We start from the raw sequence: 19927 nt of genomic DNA on the forward strand, positions 1-19927 counted from the left end.
TATAGCCGACTGCATGTATATATGTACTGTATGAGTTTTAATCTTCTGATGACAAAAACCACAAAATAAACATTTTGACATTGTTGATACTTTTTTTTTTTTAAATTTCTTCCAAAAATATTGAGGTATTAATTTATGTGTTCGTGTTTAACGTCGCTTTCAGCATTATTGACTACTTAATGGTAGCCAGATTTTATTATTGGAGGAACACAGAATTTCTTGGAAGAACCATCGAACTTTGGCATGCCCCTGTCTATCCTAGGCAATTAAGATTGTACTCGAACGCACTTTCCATGTGCGGAAAATTATGCAACTGTAGAATTCTCTTAGATGGATGGTGCTTATATTCTTATTATATATTTCTTATATCCTACAAGCAACGGCGTTTCATGTGTTGTATATATAAGAAATAAAACAAACACAATTTTATATAGTTTTAATAGGAAAAAATAATCGCGAATATTCATGACCATTCACTTGTCAAATTATAATAAAAGCTGCTATATCAGATGACCTCCTAACGTGGAGAAACATAACATTTAAAATGATAGAGGGACTTCATGTAGCATCTTTAATGAGAAAAAGACGCCTTTCAGTAAACCGCAGCTAACCTAGGCTCATGTAAAATTATTTCCGAATATCCTGTTCGGAAATATGTGGACAAATATTTTTCGATTTATAATTAAATTGTGTTTATTTGTATCACAAACGTTTCAATCATTTCTTCATTCCAAATAAGGATTTCACCATTTGAAGGAATGCATTATTCGTAGAGCCTCTACCTGCATTACCTCCACCACGACCTTGAAACGAATTCCCCCGACGTGGTTGTTCATTCCATATTGACCCGCCCTCTGTCGGTGTTGGTTTAGTGGGACCCTCTCCTCCTGCTCCACGGGCAAAACTGTTAAACCCTCTATTATTGTTAAATCCTCCAACATTGGGTGAAAAACCTCTTCCTCCTCCTGCTCCTCCCATGCCTCCCACTCCACCTCCTCCTCTGTTGTTGTTGTTGCTCATCCATGATGCAGTTGTTGGGTATCCCCATGCATCTCTTCCTGTTCCTGCGAATAAACCTCCCGCTCCTTCTACGACTGCTCCCTCTAGAATATAAGATATGTTTATTATAGTTAGACTGAAAAAGCTTTTGACAGAGTCCGGAGAAACGCTTTTATTTCGGTAGCATACTTGTTAAGTATTTTACGCAAATATTTATGTAGCACTGTTTTTATTTTGTTTTGCCTCACTATTTCGTAGTTAATGGTGAATTGACAGGTTAGTATATTTATTAGCAATACCTAATGTTCCTTATGAAAGAAGTGCATTTGAATAGGTATCGATCATTTTGACATTTTAAATCTAAGCCCGTCAGAATTGAAATGAAATTCGAAAATATCATGGCAATAGGATTTTTATCATATTTATAAAATTGAGAAAGGAAATGGGGAATTTGTCAAAGCCACAACAACCCGACCATAGAGCAGACAAAAGCCGAAGGCCACCAATGGGTCTTTAATGTAGCGAGAAACTCCCGCACCCGGAGGCGTCCTTCAGCTGGCCCCTTAAAAAAATATGTATGCTAGTACAGTGATAATGATCAATACATTTATTCAATTCTTGACTGTACATCAATCCCTTAAGGATCTCCTTTACTTTGTTGTTTTTGTTGTTTTTTTTTTGTCAGATAATCAGAATTCTCTAGTTTATTTATGTTGTGCCAAGAAAATTGTTGACTTTTAACCACTTATTTTCACTCATAATTTTATAACATTTCTTTAAAATGCCATTTGTCATTTTTTTAACAGAGGAGCAAACATCCTTAATGCACTAGCTCTTGTCTTGGCTGTAGAAAAATCTATTAAAACATATACATGTTGTAGACATTTCATAACTTTTATAGATAGTTTTTAGTGTTGATATAATGTTAAAAATGTTCTATTATTTGAATTAATATAACTGAATGGGGGACTGCAAACAATAGACAAACGTAATTCAAGGTTATATGAGATTGTCAGAAAATATGTATATGAGTGACCATGGGCAAGCAAATAGAAATATCTAAATCAGCAGTATACCAGCGACAAAGCAGCTTTACATGCACTTGCACATGCACACACATCAAATCCTTGAAAAACGCATACGCATAAGCGTATCAATCCTAAAAGATTGAGCAGTTTAACATTTTAAAAGTTATGAATCCCATTTTTTGTATATGTACACCAAGCTGATCGAGTAAAAAACATTCGGAAGATGAGAAAAAAATTCTTTCGCAATGACTATCACTTGCATAAAATTGAAAATTTCAATATCTATGACGAGCGAACTTCCTACAAAAAGTAAATAAATACCGAATAAAGGTATTTTAAATCAAATAATGCTGTAAAATGGTCGGTTTTTAATACAATGATTGTTTCCCTGTACTACTGGTTTGTTCTTTATTCGTTTCTTTGGAAATTATTTCTTATTAAAAAAACCCGTATAGAGTTCTAGATAAACTTTACAACTATAAGCCCAGCTTCCATAAACCACTCGTTATGTGTAGTAATATTTCTATGTATACCTGAGGATATATGTATACATACATTGTACTCTGTATATATAGTTCCTTACATGAACCATTTTAAATTGATATATATGTATATATATACATTGTCGAGGTTTTCCCTTATATCTGATAAATATATACGCAAATTTTATGTACAGTAACTATTCACATATGAATGTCAGCCTGCAATTAAAGTGGTCTGCTCCATATAAGTATTCATTCTTAAGCTAATTGGACTATGAAGATGTATACAAAAGCCTTTTTGGGGTATAATAGAAAGAATACTAATATTTACCATAGTCTGAAAGAAATAAAAGAGGGGAAGTGAATTTTAAATCCTTTAACATGATTTCGATAGGCTGAATTTAGGTATAAAAATGAATTGGTGCTTGACAAAACATTTAGCAACCACTTTTACATAAAATTGGGAAAAGAAATGGGGAATGTGTCAAAGGGACAACAACCCGACCATAGAGCAGACAATGTTTGAATATGTATGAAATGGTAAAAAAAAGAATGATGACTTAACAATAAGGATCTTAACTTTATTTATTTTTATGTTTTATTATCCATCCTTCTTCTATTTAGATAGTAATTCAGATCTGACATACCGTGCACATCTATCTCAATAAAATAAAATGAAAAGATAACGCATTGAACACGGTCTTGATAAAATAATTTGGTTGCTTTTCTGAATTTTTCTCGAATCATAAAAATAAATAAAACATTTTATTGGATTACAATACGTCTAACGATTACTAAAACATATAAAAACGTTTCGCCTTTCTCACAAAAATGCAGTTCGGACATTCTTGTGGACGATAAGTCAAAGTGTTACTGTCAATTCGTACCAGACCAAAATATACCTGTTTTACATGCCCAAGCAACAGTTCCGCTCAGAAAACAACAGCAAAGTTTTCATCAATATAACATCTTTTCATCATAATGAAAAGAGTGTTTTTGTCTTCATATCTTAAGTGGTTAATATGCATACAGTGGCTTATCTAGTTTAGAAAAATAATGTTCTATAAGTGTAAAAAGAAAATACAGAAAGAAATACATAAATGAATATTTTGCATAGAAAGGATTTAAAATTAATAACCAAGAGAAGTAAAATAAAATCCTTTGGATATGTTAGAATGTTTTAACCCTTGACAAAGACTTTGCCATTGCTTTGACAAAATGAGTATCATGCATATATACCTTGTTCTGATTCTGAAATAACAATTGTTGTTACAGCGGTTAGAGGAAGCGACATCTCTTGAATACACGCATGCGCTGTTTAAAACGTTGAATTCAGATTGTGTAACGAATAAGATAATATAAAAGCTTTTACCCAAGGAGAAAACAAATATTTTCTTTTAAGTATTTTGGAATTATGTCTTATTTCTCAATGAAGATTTAAATGTAAAATTAATAAATTGCAAAAACACATAGCTATTTCAGTTTAAAAAAAAAAATGTTCGTGGGTTATAAGCCAACAAATAGCATTTTTTTAAACCAATAAGAAACTGACGGTAAATGAGCATTCAAATAATTATCCAATCCTACGTGTCTATCTGGATCCAACTTTGTTTTAGAAGATTATTAAAATTATCGCATAAAACATAAGCATAAAAAGCAATCGAGATGATTAACTCTACTTAATCATTTGCGCATTTCACATTCAAATCTTTAATATTTTCACTGATTCTCAAATTTCTAGATCTTCTAACAGCAAGTTAAAGCTAAAACTATATGCTCTAAAGCATGAACATATTAAGTTAAGAATTGATATGGTTTTAAAATGGAATCTAAAAGAAATGAACAATTAGTACTGGTTATATAATATATAGGTTTCTCACTAAACCTTAAAATATGAAGTAATTCATTGTAACTGGTTTTCGCAGGGAGTTTAACTACTAGTGTGTTATTTTGCATATTAATTTGTGTAATAAATATGTAACTAAGGCACTACAGTGGAATCTCGAACAACAGAAGTTATTCACAAGTCATACAATTGACTCTCGAACAATCGAATTATAATTAATACCAATCGACTCTCGAACAATTGAATTTTAAATAATAAAGATACCTCTCGAACAATCATATTGTAAGTAATTATACTGCCAACCCTCGAACAATCGAATTATAATTCATTATTGACTATCGAACAATCGAATTATAAGTCATAGCTGACTCTTGAACATTCGAATTATAAGTATTTTAAGCAGTAAACTCGCGAACAAATGCAGTTGTAAGTTAGTATATATTTCATTGTTTTGTCAGCTAATTTAGTGATAAGGCAGCAACCATTTGATTTTCTGGGGGGGGGGGGGGGGGCTATGGTTTTTTTTGGAAAAAAAAGTTTGTTTCCAGTTTTTCGAGAAAAAAATAATTTGTTTTTGATTCTGAGAAAAAAAAATTGTTTGTTTCACCCTCAGCTGCCACTATATGTAATGCTAAAATTGAAAGAAAAAAATTGTTTTCGAATTGTCGGGGAAAAAATAGATTGTTTTTCGCCGCAGGCGAAAAAAAAAATTTGTCCAGAAAAAAAAACCATAGCCCCCCCCAGAAAATCAAATGGTTGCTGCCTAAGAATCAAAGCTCCTACTATTTCTTTATCTAAAATGAAATGTTTGATAGGAGAGTATAATACTGTCCCATATTTTGTATTGTTACCTGCAGCTTGACCTTGGGTCATCACTGGTCCTAATATGTCTGTCCAGTATGTTGTTCTGTTTGTAACAACTGTAGCTCTGCAATGTATACATTTTATATTTAATTATTATAATAGTACAATTATAAAAATATGACATAAAAAAAATTATATGTTGTTTTTAGTTGTATACTACTAGTATCTATTTTTTGAGCTTCGGACGTTGGTGTGGTCTACTCCTCCGTTCAATGCTTTTGAGCATTCCTTTGGTCCTTTGTACGTTATGCTTTAAAGTTTGGAATCTCATACGATAGCTTGAGCTCATGGTTGAGTTCGGTAATTAATGATTTTGAATTTTTCACAAAGTAATGTAAATTGAGGTCTGGGGCTGACATATCAGTAACTGCTAGTATTCCTTTGATAATTTATGTTAATCATTGTCATTTTGCTTAGGCAGCAACCATTTGATTTTCTGGGGGGGGCTATGGTTTTTTTTTCTGTGCAAACTTTTTTTTTCGCCTTCGGCGAAGAGCAATCTATTTTTTTAGCAACAAACCGAAGACAATTTTTTTCTTTCAATTTTAGCATTACATATAGTGGCAGCTGAGGGTGAAACAAACAATTTTTTTTACTCAGGGTCCAAAACAAATTATTTTTTTCACCAAAACCTGGAAACAAACTTTTTTTTCCAAAAAAAACCATAGCCCCCCCCAGAAAATCAAATGGTTGCTGCCTTAGGTACTTCTGTTAACTACTATATTTGAGTATTATAACATTGGACTCAGACTTCTTGAGAGTTTCATAGTGCGTATTGTTGTGAATTTGTTTACTCCATACGTATTGTCCAGAGAAATAGGGTGAGTGTTAAATAAAATCTCACAAACATGTTTACTCCCGCCACATTTTTGAGCCTGTCAATTGACAGAAACCTCTAGTCTTTGTAATTCTCGTGTGTTTTTTTTTTAAATTTTGGTTCATTTATATGTTTCGGAGTTTAGTGTGGCATTCATTTCGCTAAACTAGTAAACATTATTATTTAGGGGTCACCCGACTAAAGCTCAACACCGCATTTTCCCGCTGCGTTTAAGAGTGATTGTTGGCCCGTAACACTTTTTTTTTAACTTTCTTTTACATATCTATTGATCAACTTGAAACTTTTTTTTTTATCTAGAAGCAATTAACGTAACCTTTTCAAATTTACTTTATTGACTTTAATCCTACATGTTGTATGTATTGATAACTTACACAAATCTAATCATATCTGCTGGAGAAAAGCTTGGTCCCCACCACTGTAACGTGACGGCATCCTTCCATCTGTCGTTTGAATGTGTGGCTGCATCATTTCGAACAGAACACCACACTGTTCTACCTTTATGGGGGTCTTGTGAACTAAATGTACCGCTTGGCCAGTCTTTTGAACCTTCTTCAGCTGCTATTATGAAAAATCCTTTAAAAGGAGCACCAGTTATTGTTACTGAAAGAGAAAACGTAATACTATGAAAATGCTTACTACATACCATAGAACATTTAAATAACACCTCATACATTTGTTGCGTCCAAAGGGGTCATCTGAATTTGCATCAGAACCTTTAAACCCAAACAATGGACATCGAGGACATCGTTTGAATTATTTTACATTTGTTTTTCTGGGTTCTCTCATATATTTGCGTGTTTTCGGTATGTTGCATTGGTTTTTCTCATTGATTGAGACCGTACGAATACATATAATTGTAACGTATGTGTCATTTTGTCGTTTGTTGACAGTTGTCTCATTGGCAGTCCAAGTAAGGTCAACTCTACCTGAAACTGCAGTAACTGTCGAAACTATGGAGATTGCCTTCAATCAATCTTAATGCACAATTATATTTTTTTAACCATTTGGAAAAAATATGAATGTTTATTTTTGTTTTGTCATATCCCTTAAGATAATGTTTTATAGTAACCTTCAGAAACATTAACCTTCCTTGATTAACGTTTATCTTGGATTTAAAATGCAATTAATAAATGGGTTACAATTGAAGATTAATACTATAGATAAATATAGAGTTTATGATTTATTTTCTTAAAGAGGTACCAAATTTAAATGTGTATGGTTTTAGGAGATGATATTTTCACCTTTCAACTCGTTATTGAATTCAGTTTCAACCATTTTGGCTATAGTTGTACCCAGCACAGGAACAACATAGTTTGTCAAACTGATATTCACAATAGTAAGCATTTTATCTCTTAAAAACACAAATAACATTTTTTTCTACTTGAAATTTGTTGCAGAATGTAACAAATATGACATGTTCAAGAATCCGTAAAGTCTTTAATCATAAAACAAAAAGTTACAATTATATGTTCTCACTCTAGGTGAATAAATGAAAACGTCTGCTAGGATACTACGTAAATGTAACACGTTTTAGCTGTTATGCTTCATGCATGATCAAGTATGAAAGAAACAATATTTTATTGTATCTTAAAAACAAATTAATGAGCAATAAAAGCATTACTGTTTGTTTACTAACAATGTATAAATAAAGATAATAAATTAAAAACCAATTCTTCAGAGAACAATTGAAGCTCTTTCCATTTCGATAATAAGAATGAAATTTAAAAAACGATGTCATTCCTTGTTAATGTAATTTGGTTCTTCAAATTGATATAAAAACATAAGATTAATAGGTATATGCAGAAGACTTAATTGTTTTATTATGAACAGAAAATCATTTTTAGCAAAGGTCAAAATCCAAATTGACCATTGACCTTGACCTCAATTTCAAGGCCATAGGACAGTGATCTCAAATCAAAAGACCCCAGGTCAATTATTTGTATGGTTGTGAAGTAATACCGATTTCAAATACATAAGGGGAGAAAACTCCTATAAGGGTTAACCAAAACAATTAGACTGAAATAGGTTGAAGTTGCGCCTTTTTGTAAACAGTAAGTTGGCAAACAAATCATATCATTAACTGTAACAGTTTCTTTTCTATAACGATAACAAGCAAAATTCAAAATAACATGACCTTGACCCTCGACCTTGATCTCAATTTCAAGGTCATAGGTCAGTGAACTTAAAACGGAAGACCGGGTCAATCACTTGTATAGTTGTGGAATAATACTGATTTGAAATACATAAGGGGAGAAAACTCCTATAAGGGTTAACCAAAACACTTTGACTGAAATAGGTTGAAGTTGCGCCTAATTGTAAACAGTTATTTGGTAAACACATCATATCATTTACTGTCACAGTTTCTGTGGAATAACGATAACAAGCAAAATTCAAAATTTAAAACATGACCTTGACCTTTGACCTGACCTCAATTTCCTTCAAATGGACCAAGGACTTCATATCAAAAGACTGTAGGCCTCTACGACTTAAAACGTATGAATTTATCCAACACATCGCCTATCTTAAATTTTCAAAGGGAAATAACTACCATATAAGATGTCTTCCGATCACTCAAGTCAAAATAAACCAAATCATTCTCGAGTATGACGAACAATTTGGTGAAAACAGTTTGCTAAAATCTTTTACAGTTTTAGAGATATAGCGATAACAAGAAAAAGGGGACGCGGGGAAATAACTCCTATAAGAATAAGACTAGTGTTCGGTCACACAGGGTGAGTTTTGAAACCCCAATTACTGTACAATATCATTGGTAAAAAAATCCATTCGATATGTTGTAAAACAAAAAAGCATCTCAGACGGCAGAAGAAAAAAAAAAATAATCAGAAGAAAAACAAAAGGTCTTTCCGCGAAAAGTGGAAAGACCTAAATAAAAAAGTTGATATTTAAGTAAGACCTTGGGCAAAATCTGGAGACATTATATAAATAAACATAACAATTTTTCAACAACTGAAATATATAAGCAAATAAAAAACTTGATGGTAAATGTTTACCGAAAATACACAAATATATTGCACTCTGAGATACAACTCTCTTTCGGGACTATTCATATTCAGAGCTTTTAGAAATGAACGACCAGCTGTTTTTCGCTTAGAACAATAAATAGATTTTCCCCAGAAAAACTGCCCCAGACATATTGCAATTGTATGCATATTCAACAACACTGGTCGTCTGTTTATGGTCCATAGCGATTTTAAAGGTTATAATAAGAACTGCAAGTTCATAGAACATAATTATATGTTAATGATTGATAAGGAATCTGAGTATTGTTATATTCGTTAACATGATATTCCAGAATGCCAGCAAACATGTTTGAAAAGATGAGCACAATAGCGAAACAAATAACCAAAAGACCATTTTTAGTTAAAACCACTTTACTATTTTATCTATCGTTGAAATGCTTTCTCGTTCTTTGTCAAAGTATCCTGATTTGATAATGAAAAAAAAATCGTCGCTTCATATCTTCAAATATCAAAGGACTAAAATAATAATGATTATAGTAATGTTGATTGTGCAAAGCAGACAATTTTCAGTACCTCCCCCCTCCTCCCCCCCCCAAAAAAAAAGAAGGATGACACATGGACTTCTAGAATCTAGTATTTCATGGTTTGGTCATCTTTATGACCACCAAAGGAAATACACATTACATACTTTGTCCGGACAATTGCCCACCAAAGATAATACACATTATATACTTTGTCCGGACAATTGCCCACCAAAGGTAATACACATTATATGCTTTGTCCGAACAATAAAACGATCATTTAAGATTGTATGTTCATCATGTGATTTATGCCTGTAATGAAATGGTCACTGAAGGAAGAAGACACAAATAGAAATATTAATCATGTGATCTGACAACTTATTATTACTGTATAATATAAGTAGATTAATCAACAAATGTCATGTGCTATTGTGATGACAGGTACGAAAAACTGATAAAAAATATATATATAATAGTGTACCAGAAATTTCCTTATGTGTATAAATGTGTTTCATATACTAACTAGACTATGTCAGGTATTTTACTATTTTGTTTAATTCTCCGTGTTGTATAATTAAAGACATTTTAGGTTAGCTCTTCCAATTACCAAATATATTTAAAACAGGAAACATGTTTTTATGTGGACAAGTTTTGGTTCATTTCTTTTTTAACTAAAAGGTCTTAGTGAATTTTTTTTTATTCTTCTTAACCATATCTTATGCGAATAAGAAATTATAAAAACGTTATACTGTTGCAATTCACCTCATAACGAGGACATGATTGTGGTATTCGCAGACTACGAAAACAGATCGAAGTTATGAGTCGAACCTTTATAAGCCGTTAGTCGCTGCTGCTATACAATTGCTAAGAGTATTAAAGAATTGGACAAGGAGAAGACTTTATCTAGCAGCCATAAGTTGGAGCCCATAACAATCAAAGGAAAACACCTTGTTCTTGTCCTATAGAATTCACAAGAACTCACATTTTCAAAAGTTCACTATTTCTACAAAATCAGCAGTACCATATGTCAATGTTTGTACTCTGAGTTTAGGAAAATATAACGGTATATTTTTATCAAACATGCTATTAAATATAAATTTTTATTTTATGTATTGATACGAACAGTGTAATTTTTATTAAAAAAAAAAATTCTTCAAAGATAAACAAATTAGTATCACTAGAAAATGATTTTAGATGAATATCCTCATCTGAACCAACTTATAAAAAAGGTAGATTTAAATTCATAACTTACACATTAATGTATCCTAGTGCCGGTATGTAAATCTACAAACAGGTCAACAGTAGAATTCAAAAAGTGTTTTTTTTTACAATTTACTTTATGTGTTATGTCGACACAGTTTTTCTTTAAAATGATTATTTCTGTCATAAGTGTTCATTGACTGTACAGTGACTTTGCTACAACAATGAACACCTGTTTTTTTATATATAAAAATGGGACAACCTGTACTTACCCGTAACCGGGAATAGTTCACATTCTTTATATAAAATATCTCCAATTAGAATTGAGTGATATATGAATCCTGAAATTATTTTCTTTTTCTTACATGCACGTCATTTTGGACCGTCTGGTGGGTGATGTCCAATTGGTAATTATTGGTTTGAGCTTCGTGTATCGATATTATTTTATTATTATTTATTCGATAAAACTTAGAATGGAATTGGGGAATGTGTCAAAGAGACAACAACACGGCCTACGACCAGAAAACAGCCCAAGCCCACCAACGCCCATCAACACAGCAAGAACATTCCGGAACCCGAATCAAAAATGTTTTATAGTTCAGCGAAAATGGACGTCCCACTAAACTAAGAAATATATAAATGAACCAAATTTATAAGGACATACTAGACTAATATGTTAACTTCTTATCTAAACAAAATAGCATATACATGTAGCTACCACAAGACTAAAAAGAGTGCATTGTTTATCTTTTTATTCCTTAAATTACCTAGAATGCCTTTTGACTTGTGACGGTCATTTGTACAGGCTACAAACAACCTACGGATGTTGAATTGAATGGTTAACATTAAGGTGGCAGCAATGAAGGCATGCATTAATCTTATATGTATAAAAAATGTACTTAATGTCATAGGCTAAAATTGTTAACTGAAACGAAAAACACTGTATTGTTTCTGCTTGAAAAAACATTCATAACCTTTGAAAAAAAGTATCGCTATTTTATACACAGTTAATGTAAACATGAGAAGTTCATCGACCAAGAAAACATATTACAATATTTTAGGAGAACGCATATTTGTTTTATTTCACCCAACGAGACTCTTTGTTTTTATTGAGTTAACTCAATTGCATACATACATGTAATAACTGTGATACTTAAAATTGATATTGGTAGAATTTTAAGTCCAGTGGCAAATATTGCATACTCTTTCATTTCGATGGTATCTTTATACCAATTCTTACTTGACCAAAATATACCAAGAGGTAAAAAAGGCCTGTGGATAATGAAGGAAAATTGAAGAGTAAATAATGCTTACTCCTTTATGGATCAATCTAATAAGAATCATTTTCAAAATACTCATATAATTTTGCTTTGTTTGCTTATTTTTATCATCGGAGTGTATATTTCAGATGAAAGATGTTGACCTATTTATAAAGTGATTTTTGCATTATTGACGAAAATACTCACAAACAAGCAATTTTGGACTGATGCTTTAATGGATCTTATGTAGACAATAACCCATAGTTGTTCTTAATATGTCATGTATCGAATTAATACCTTATTTATGTAAAGGTCTCAACAATACATTAAACTGACTTTAAAGTCGTACATGTATGATCAGTTAAGTACATTATGAATACGATATGCGAGGGCTACTATACTTGTTAGGAACGGTTATCCACAATCGATAAAAGACAATCTAACGTCCGAAAAAATCAGGTAATATGTAACTCTTGGTAAAGTACATTATAAATAGGGTGCAACGGCTACATCGGGTGTCGACAATCGTTTTCAGACAAATTTACGTCAGACTAAATGCAGTTAGCATGTTACTCCTGCGTATTCCTCTTGCAATATCCGACACATACATGAGAAGAGTCGTAATTTGTCTATGACTCTACCATTTGGTACCTTTATTTTACATGTAAGTCTGGGGTATCACCAACAGCACCAAGTCTTAAGCAATAACTGTTTTCGATTTTTTGTTTGATTAAGAGCGTTGATAACCTGCTTTTTGTAAAGTCCAGTTGCTGTCCAGAATTTTGTATTTGTGTCTCATGTTTATCTAATTGTATCTAATAAGAAAAACGTAAAGTAAGATAAGAAATATTTATGTGCTCCAAGTGAAATAAAATTGCAATAAATGCTTGTTTGTACATGAAAGGTTTGGACTATTAACATAATGTGTGTCATAATCATAAGAAAAACAAGTTTTTAGGGGAAAATATTCAAATATACTGGATATATTACGTAGAATCTGTCTACACCTATATTTTTGTAATAATAATCAAATTACTAGTATATCTCGCCCCCCCCCCCCTTTTCAATTTGTTTGAATATTGATAAGGAGAACTTGATATTTTCGGAAATGTCTTTCTTATTTCAAGTTCCTTTATGAAGAAAACAATATAGATATAGTACGTGTTAACCGTTGTATGCGCTAGCTAGCTATAGATATAGTACGTGTTAACCGTTGTATGCGCTAGCTATATATATCGTGTGCTGCAACATCCTGTATTTCTACCATGTTAGCCAAGCGACTCAATTAGACAGTGTAAGAAATTATGATCAACAGTATCAGACCGACACAACTGGTCTAAACATATATAACACCGATGGCAGTTCAAATATCACAAATAAAGGTACAAGCTTACAAGGCTGCAAACATAGATGGACTCACAATAGTGAGACCAGAATTGGTATACTACATGTACTAGTTAATCAGGATTGTTACCTATTTTATAGGTAATGAGGATGTGGTATGATTGCCATTAAGATAACTCTCTACAAGAGACCAAATAAAGAAATAAACAGGTCACCAGCCTTCAACAATGTGCAAAAACAAACTGCATAGTAAGCTTTTAAAGGCCCCGAAATGAAAAATTATAAAACAAATCAAATCTAAAGAGAAACGTCTTGATTTGTTTACAAAACAATAAAAACAAAATATGCATACAAAATACACAGCCATATCCCATGCCCTTATCACAACACATCGCATAACAAAATCTTATAACAATGAGACACATACAATAATATATGCAGAGTGAACGTTTCATTGGTTAGTTGAGATTTAAGACGATTTAACGATCAACAAATTTTCTATTGCGATTATCGAAACAGGTAAAAGGTCAATGACGCATGTTGCAACTCGCAGAACAAGAAAACGGACTGTGACGGATGCAAAATCAATATACCATAATAAAAGTAAGGAATATTAACAAACAAACTACAGTGAATACTAGAGTATTTTGGCAAATTCACCCATGCATATATCTGTGAACATAATCGTGCTCTATCAAACAGGTCATGATATTTGAAACAAGACATACATGTATGCTAACATCAGCCAACATCAGCCAACATAATCCGACAAATCAAGATTTTTACGACCCAAGGCCTTTTATGAAATTGGTTTTATGATATATATATGAAACAAATCTAAACACAAGCCCATTTTACAACACGATGCATTATAAGACTCAACCCCCAATATTAGACCCATCTCATTTAACAACATAACACAACACAACACAGCACAACACAACACAATACAACACAACACAACACAACACAACACAATACAACACAACACAACACAACACAACACAACACAACACAACACAATACAAGTAAAATTTTACGATACAGTTTTCTGTCTACGACTCTATCCTCGATAATGTTAAATGAAATGCGAGCACTCCAATTCCACAGCCATAATAGTTTACGAGACTATGTACTTTAAAACACACTGTAGAACATAAAGAAAGAAAATGTAGGGTATCTTAATAAAGGAATAATTAGGAACCATAAGCTGAAGAAAAACAGACTATACCGCTGCCAATACGAAAACAAGGCGAAAAGATAGGAAGACTGTAAAAACTACAAAAAAACCTACAAAAAAAAAAAAAAAAAACCAAACAAAAAAAACAAGATTGAGCAGAACGAACCCCACTGAAATTTTGAAAGGAGAATCAGTTTAAACTCTACTAGTAATACCACTTCCGGTAAGTTGTATTCGATGATGTCACAAACGACGAAAATAGGACAGTGATTGTGATATTCAATTAGTTTAATGACGTTGATTGAAATGAACTATAACTTGTGGTTATGTTTGATATGGAATATATCTGCACCAGGAAAATGACTGTCATAAGTAATTATTGGACAAATAATGGAAAAGACAAGAGTGAATAAAAAATCACAGTGACTTATGACGAGCGTCACGGACACTTATAACAAAATATGTATAACAAAAGCATGCCTCATTTTTTGCCATAGTTTTGTACGATTATACTATCAGTATTGTCACGCTAGATTTTGCTTTTATGACCAGTAAATAATAGAAATGATAAAACAAATCAGAAAGATTTATGAAGGTTTTATGTCAACGTCTAACACGAAAAATAACTTAAGATTACATAGATATTATTTAACAATTAATTATAAATTGTGATACATTGTTGTTTGGATAGAACCACTTTAGAAAATCACATGTTGAATAATCACACAGTATTGTTTTTTTTTTGTGTTTTATACAAAATATATAATACTAATACACTGTAACACCCCTTTATACTGCTTTATAAAAATGCAAGAATTAGTTATTGAAAGGTGGCGAGTCACTTGATTTCCTATCTCAAACTTTTGGTTCATCAAGTTTAATCTTTCTGCAATTTCTATATAAAAAATAGTTTCAACAATAGAAAGAAGACCGAATTTGACCGTTCATTGTCTAAACACTATGTAATTAAGGTTTCGACGTTTTTAATATACTGAAACTGCAAGTAGTCATTTCTAATGAGGGAAACTTAAATTGAATCTTCCACTGTAGCTATATTTAAGGTACATCTTTACTTAAGAATTATTTTATCCTGTTTAAAAAATTGTCATTACTCTTCATTTGTATATGAACTTTTGTTTCTATTCTGTTAAAATGTATATTAGGAAATGTTAGGTACACGTGAATGCCTACGAAAGCAACCCAACTACACAAAATTACCCTCAACAAAATACACCAAGTGTTAAATAATATTATCATGGTCAATATCAAAAGATATAGAGATGTCTATATTTAAGATGAAGCTCTAAATCACCAAAGGTCTACTAAATAATTTTATTTTTGTTTAATTGGTCATTGAACTTGAATAGAAATAAGAAATAAATACTAGTATCATAAATCGTACAACTGTTTTTAAGCCACCTACTATCAATAGGTATAAGCAAATATAAAAAAGATGCGGTATGATTGCCATTGAGCCAACTCTCCACAAGAAGACAAATCACACAGATATTATCAACACTAGGTCACCATGTGGCTTTCAACAATGAGCACAGCCTATTCCGCATAGTCAGCTATAAAAGGCCCGAAATGAGAATGTAAAACAATTCAAGCGGGAAAACTAAATTATGTAAAAAGTCTCTATTGCTTTTGAAATTTAGAGACTATAGTACTCAATAGATAGTATCATGCTTTTGAAACCTTTATGATACTAGTATACGAAAATTTAACGGAATATTCACACTTTAACAATAAGCCTAGACCAAAATTATTAAAAGCTTTTCAATGAGGTGATACTAAATTAAAAAAACTTACCATGTATGGGATTTCCAGCAGTAAAAGTTGTATTAGACACAGTAATTCTATATGGGGCTGGACCCATTTGTTTTAAACACGGCTGGCCTGTATGTGGATGTGTATGTCTTGGTGTCATGTAAAAACATGCACGTTCAGGTGCGCCATCTGGATATCCAAGAATCACATGAATGAAACTTAATAATACTATCCAAACTTCGTAGTACATGTTTGTATGCTATTCAAGATTATTATGGCAGAAAATGATGAAGACACAAGTATTTCAAGGTGTTTGCTTCGGGGCAGTACAGTTATAGATGGAATGACAAGGAAAACGGCAACTGCACGGTCCGGTGATAAAATAATAAATGACCGAATTTGACCTTAGAGAATTACTTGACCTCAGTCGGAATACATGTGGAAACGGAGATATTTTCTGACATATCTTTTTTATGATTGACATTAAGAAAATGACACAAGAACATGAAACAATACACCAATGACTTTTATATCTTTTTTTCATTACAATGAAGTTGCATTTATTACGATTAATATATGATATAATGAGTTACATGTACATATTTGTAACTAGGGGTGTATTTTTACATGACCAGGTGTTCAGTGGTGAATGAAATCCATACTGCATTCAAATGTCAGAATATATCCAAATAGAACAAATGTTCTTAGGCAGCAACCATTTGATTTTCTGGGGGGGGGCTATGGTTTTTTTTTCTGTGCAAACTTTTTTTTTCGCCTTCGGCGAAGAACAATCTATTTTTTTAGCGACAAACCGAAAACAATTTTTTTCTTTCAATTTTAGCATTACATATAGTGGCAGCTGAGGGTGAAACAAACATTTTTTTTTTCTCAGGGTCCAAAACAAATTATTTTTTTCACCAAAACCTGGAAACAAACTTTTTTTTCCAAAAAAAACCATAGCCCCCCCCCCAGAAAATCAAATGGTTGCTGCCTTACTTCTGCATTACAATATTTAGGTATATTAAAAACAAGTTGAGACAGAATATTTACCAGAGTCACGTAAGAGAGAAACTTTTGAGAGATAAGATAAGGTTTAAGGTAAATGTAAAATGATCGAAAAATATATTATAAGAGTGAACTTGAGAGATACAACGTACAAGTAAAAAGCATGTGCTTATGATCTTATAAAGATAAATAATTCTTTATGAGAAATAAAATATGTGGTATGACTGCAAATGAGTCAAAAATCAATCATAGCTCAAAGAAGTGGATGAAAACAATTATAGGAAATTGTTGTGCCTTCAACAATGAGAAAAACCCTTTCATTATAGTCTGCTGTTTGTCCCGACATAAAACATATTTCAAAATGTCCATATTTTTTATTAGAAGCATATCGATTAAGCAAAAAAAAAATTAAAAAAAATGCACTCACCATACCAAAATGCGTATATTTAATATAAAAGTCACATTTCTAAATGCTTAACATTCTCAGTTGTTATCGACAAAGGCCAACAATTATAAAAATTTGAACACAATGTTAGGTACATTGAAAACCAACAAAACTTTAAGCGAAAGGTAAAATTTGTCTGAATGAGTTGTATTCATTGTTTGTTAGGTAATTCTACTATATTTTAGAGAAAAAAAAAACAACAGCTAAACAATAGTACATGTAATTAGAAAATAAATAAAAATTCAGAGTTGGAATATTAAATAAATGATTCCTATATATGTTGATAACTTGATAATAAATTTATGGACAAGTTGTTACAACCTTAATTGTTAACTGAATACACCCGTAATAAGACAACAAACATTTATAGCATGTACGACATGGTGCCCTCCTTGTACATTTATTATATGTTACACAACACGGACAACAGACTGTCCACTTCGTTGACATTTGGACATATGTTACATATACTTTGATATATTCAATACACTACAAAGATGTTATGAGTGGCCGTATGATGTAAAATACACAATTCACGGCAAATCTTATGCAAGAACATACATGTAGAGATATAATTTCTTTGAAGTGAAGAGCTCTAGGATAATTATCGCTTAATTACCTATTTTATTGAGGTCTTGGCACCTTTTTAATTACACTGTAAAAATGTCTATGAACTAACTAACATTATACAGCAAAGAAGCAAATGAGAAATAATTATCATACATGTCGTCTTAATATTTTAAATGCCAAGAGTCTACATTATCATTTGCTTTAATATATATCCAAATATAAAAAAATACAGACAGGGGCGTAGCTGAGTTGAAATAAAGTGCAAGCATATATCGCCGAGCGGAGCGAGGCGAAAATTTTTTTGGACCATTTTATGATGAAAATGATAAATACCCTATCTGTTTCTTACTATACCATATTTCAAGAAACGATAGTAACATCCTAGTGGGTTTCGTAATTTGGAAACCCGGGAACAGATAAGACACAAAATGACAAGCAAAAACTTTCAACATTGAAAACTAACTACAGATGAAAAACACGGACCCCGAAAAAATGTGGCGACCTCCGGTGCTCCGAAGGTAAGCAGGTCCTGCTTCTTGCAAGACACCCGTGGTGTTTCTCACGAGGGTCATTTTAAAATCAAATGAGAGGTTTCTACGACAACGGTAGAAGGTCATTTGTAACACAGATACCCTAGGTGAATCAATAGTCTTTTGGACGAAATGACCATGGGAATACGAAATCGAACGGCTACTTTTAAGTCTTGACTTATAAGTAAGGGAAATAAATCTAAGATGTTTTAAAGGTGATTTTATTGAGCCTGTATAATTAAATGTTAATACTGCATGTAAGACTTAAACTAAAGTATAGACTAGTTAATATCCAAAGTCCATATATCTATTTTTTGCCAAGGCAAATGATCTCAGAACTCTCTCGGTGTCAATATCCATTTCTCTGTTATCCGCTGCCTTCTTGCTAAAATAAAAATCTAGCTTCTTCATTTTTATTTTGATTTCTACCGGGGTTAAACTTTGTGTCGTGATTGTAGTTGCAAGTACAGACACCGCCAGACACGATAATCCGGAAAGACTAAAGACTATCCGAAATTCAATTTCAGGATTTTTTTTTTTTTTTTTTTTTTTTGTGAAAAACATGTGCAAGCAAATGATTTTTTGCGTAAAGGCAGCTACGCGCCTGACAGAAATAGAGTTTCCAATGACTACAATTAAAGCAAAGGTGAAATCACATTGATAAAATATCAATATTATAACCATTAATAGAATCATGTCAAGAAAAATGGGTATTATCTTACGACCATGCAGTTGTCTTTATTTTCTCGAGTTGTGTTATGCTCCCTCCCAACCCCTTGTATCTCATCTTTGACATGGATGGAGAGTTGTCTCATTGGCACTAATACCACATCTTTTTATATCTGTTTGTATAATTATTTCTGTTTCAACCTTTCCGCACTAGCGTGTGCCAAACTAACATTATGAATATTCAACGTGTCGCTTAACCAATAGTATGTACATGCATACATACAAACATCGTTTAACTTAACTCCATTTAACAAAAATGTCGCGAAATCTATCGTGATTCACCCGATTACGTATTCTTAATTAAGGCTTGAGATGAAATGATTTCGTCTGTAAGTC

General features: G+C 32.2%; 1 protein-coding gene across 2 annotated transcripts; it reads right to left on the bottom strand.

Annotated features, from left to right (window-relative positions):
* Positions 1-421: 421 nt before the first annotated feature.
* LOC143057677 (putative defense protein Hdd11-like) lies at positions 422-16687 on the bottom strand. Of its 2 annotated transcripts, XM_076231032.1 has the most exons (5): positions 16355-16687; positions 6429-6657; positions 5207-5283; positions 3749-3760; positions 422-1103 (listed from the first exon to the last, which is right to left on the bottom strand). In XM_076231032.1, the coding sequence occupies exons 1-5, from the start codon at positions 16560-16562 to the stop codon at positions 718-720; spliced, it is 912 nt and encodes a 303-aa protein (XP_076087147.1). In that variant the 5' UTR covers positions 16563-16687; the 3' UTR covers positions 422-717. The 2 variants fall into 2 exon arrangements, with proteins under 2 accessions (XP_076087147.1, XP_076087148.1); XM_076231033.1 differs by lacking the exon at positions 3749-3760 and having other exon boundaries at positions 16355-16683.
* Between the last annotated feature and the right edge of the window lie 3240 nt (positions 16688-19927).

Source organism: Mytilus galloprovincialis, chromosome 13 (genome assembly GCF_965363235.1).
Source record: "Mytilus galloprovincialis chromosome 13, xbMytGall1.hap1.1, whole genome shotgun sequence".
Classification (NCBI taxonomy): domain Eukaryota; kingdom Metazoa; phylum Mollusca; class Bivalvia; order Mytilida; family Mytilidae; genus Mytilus; species Mytilus galloprovincialis.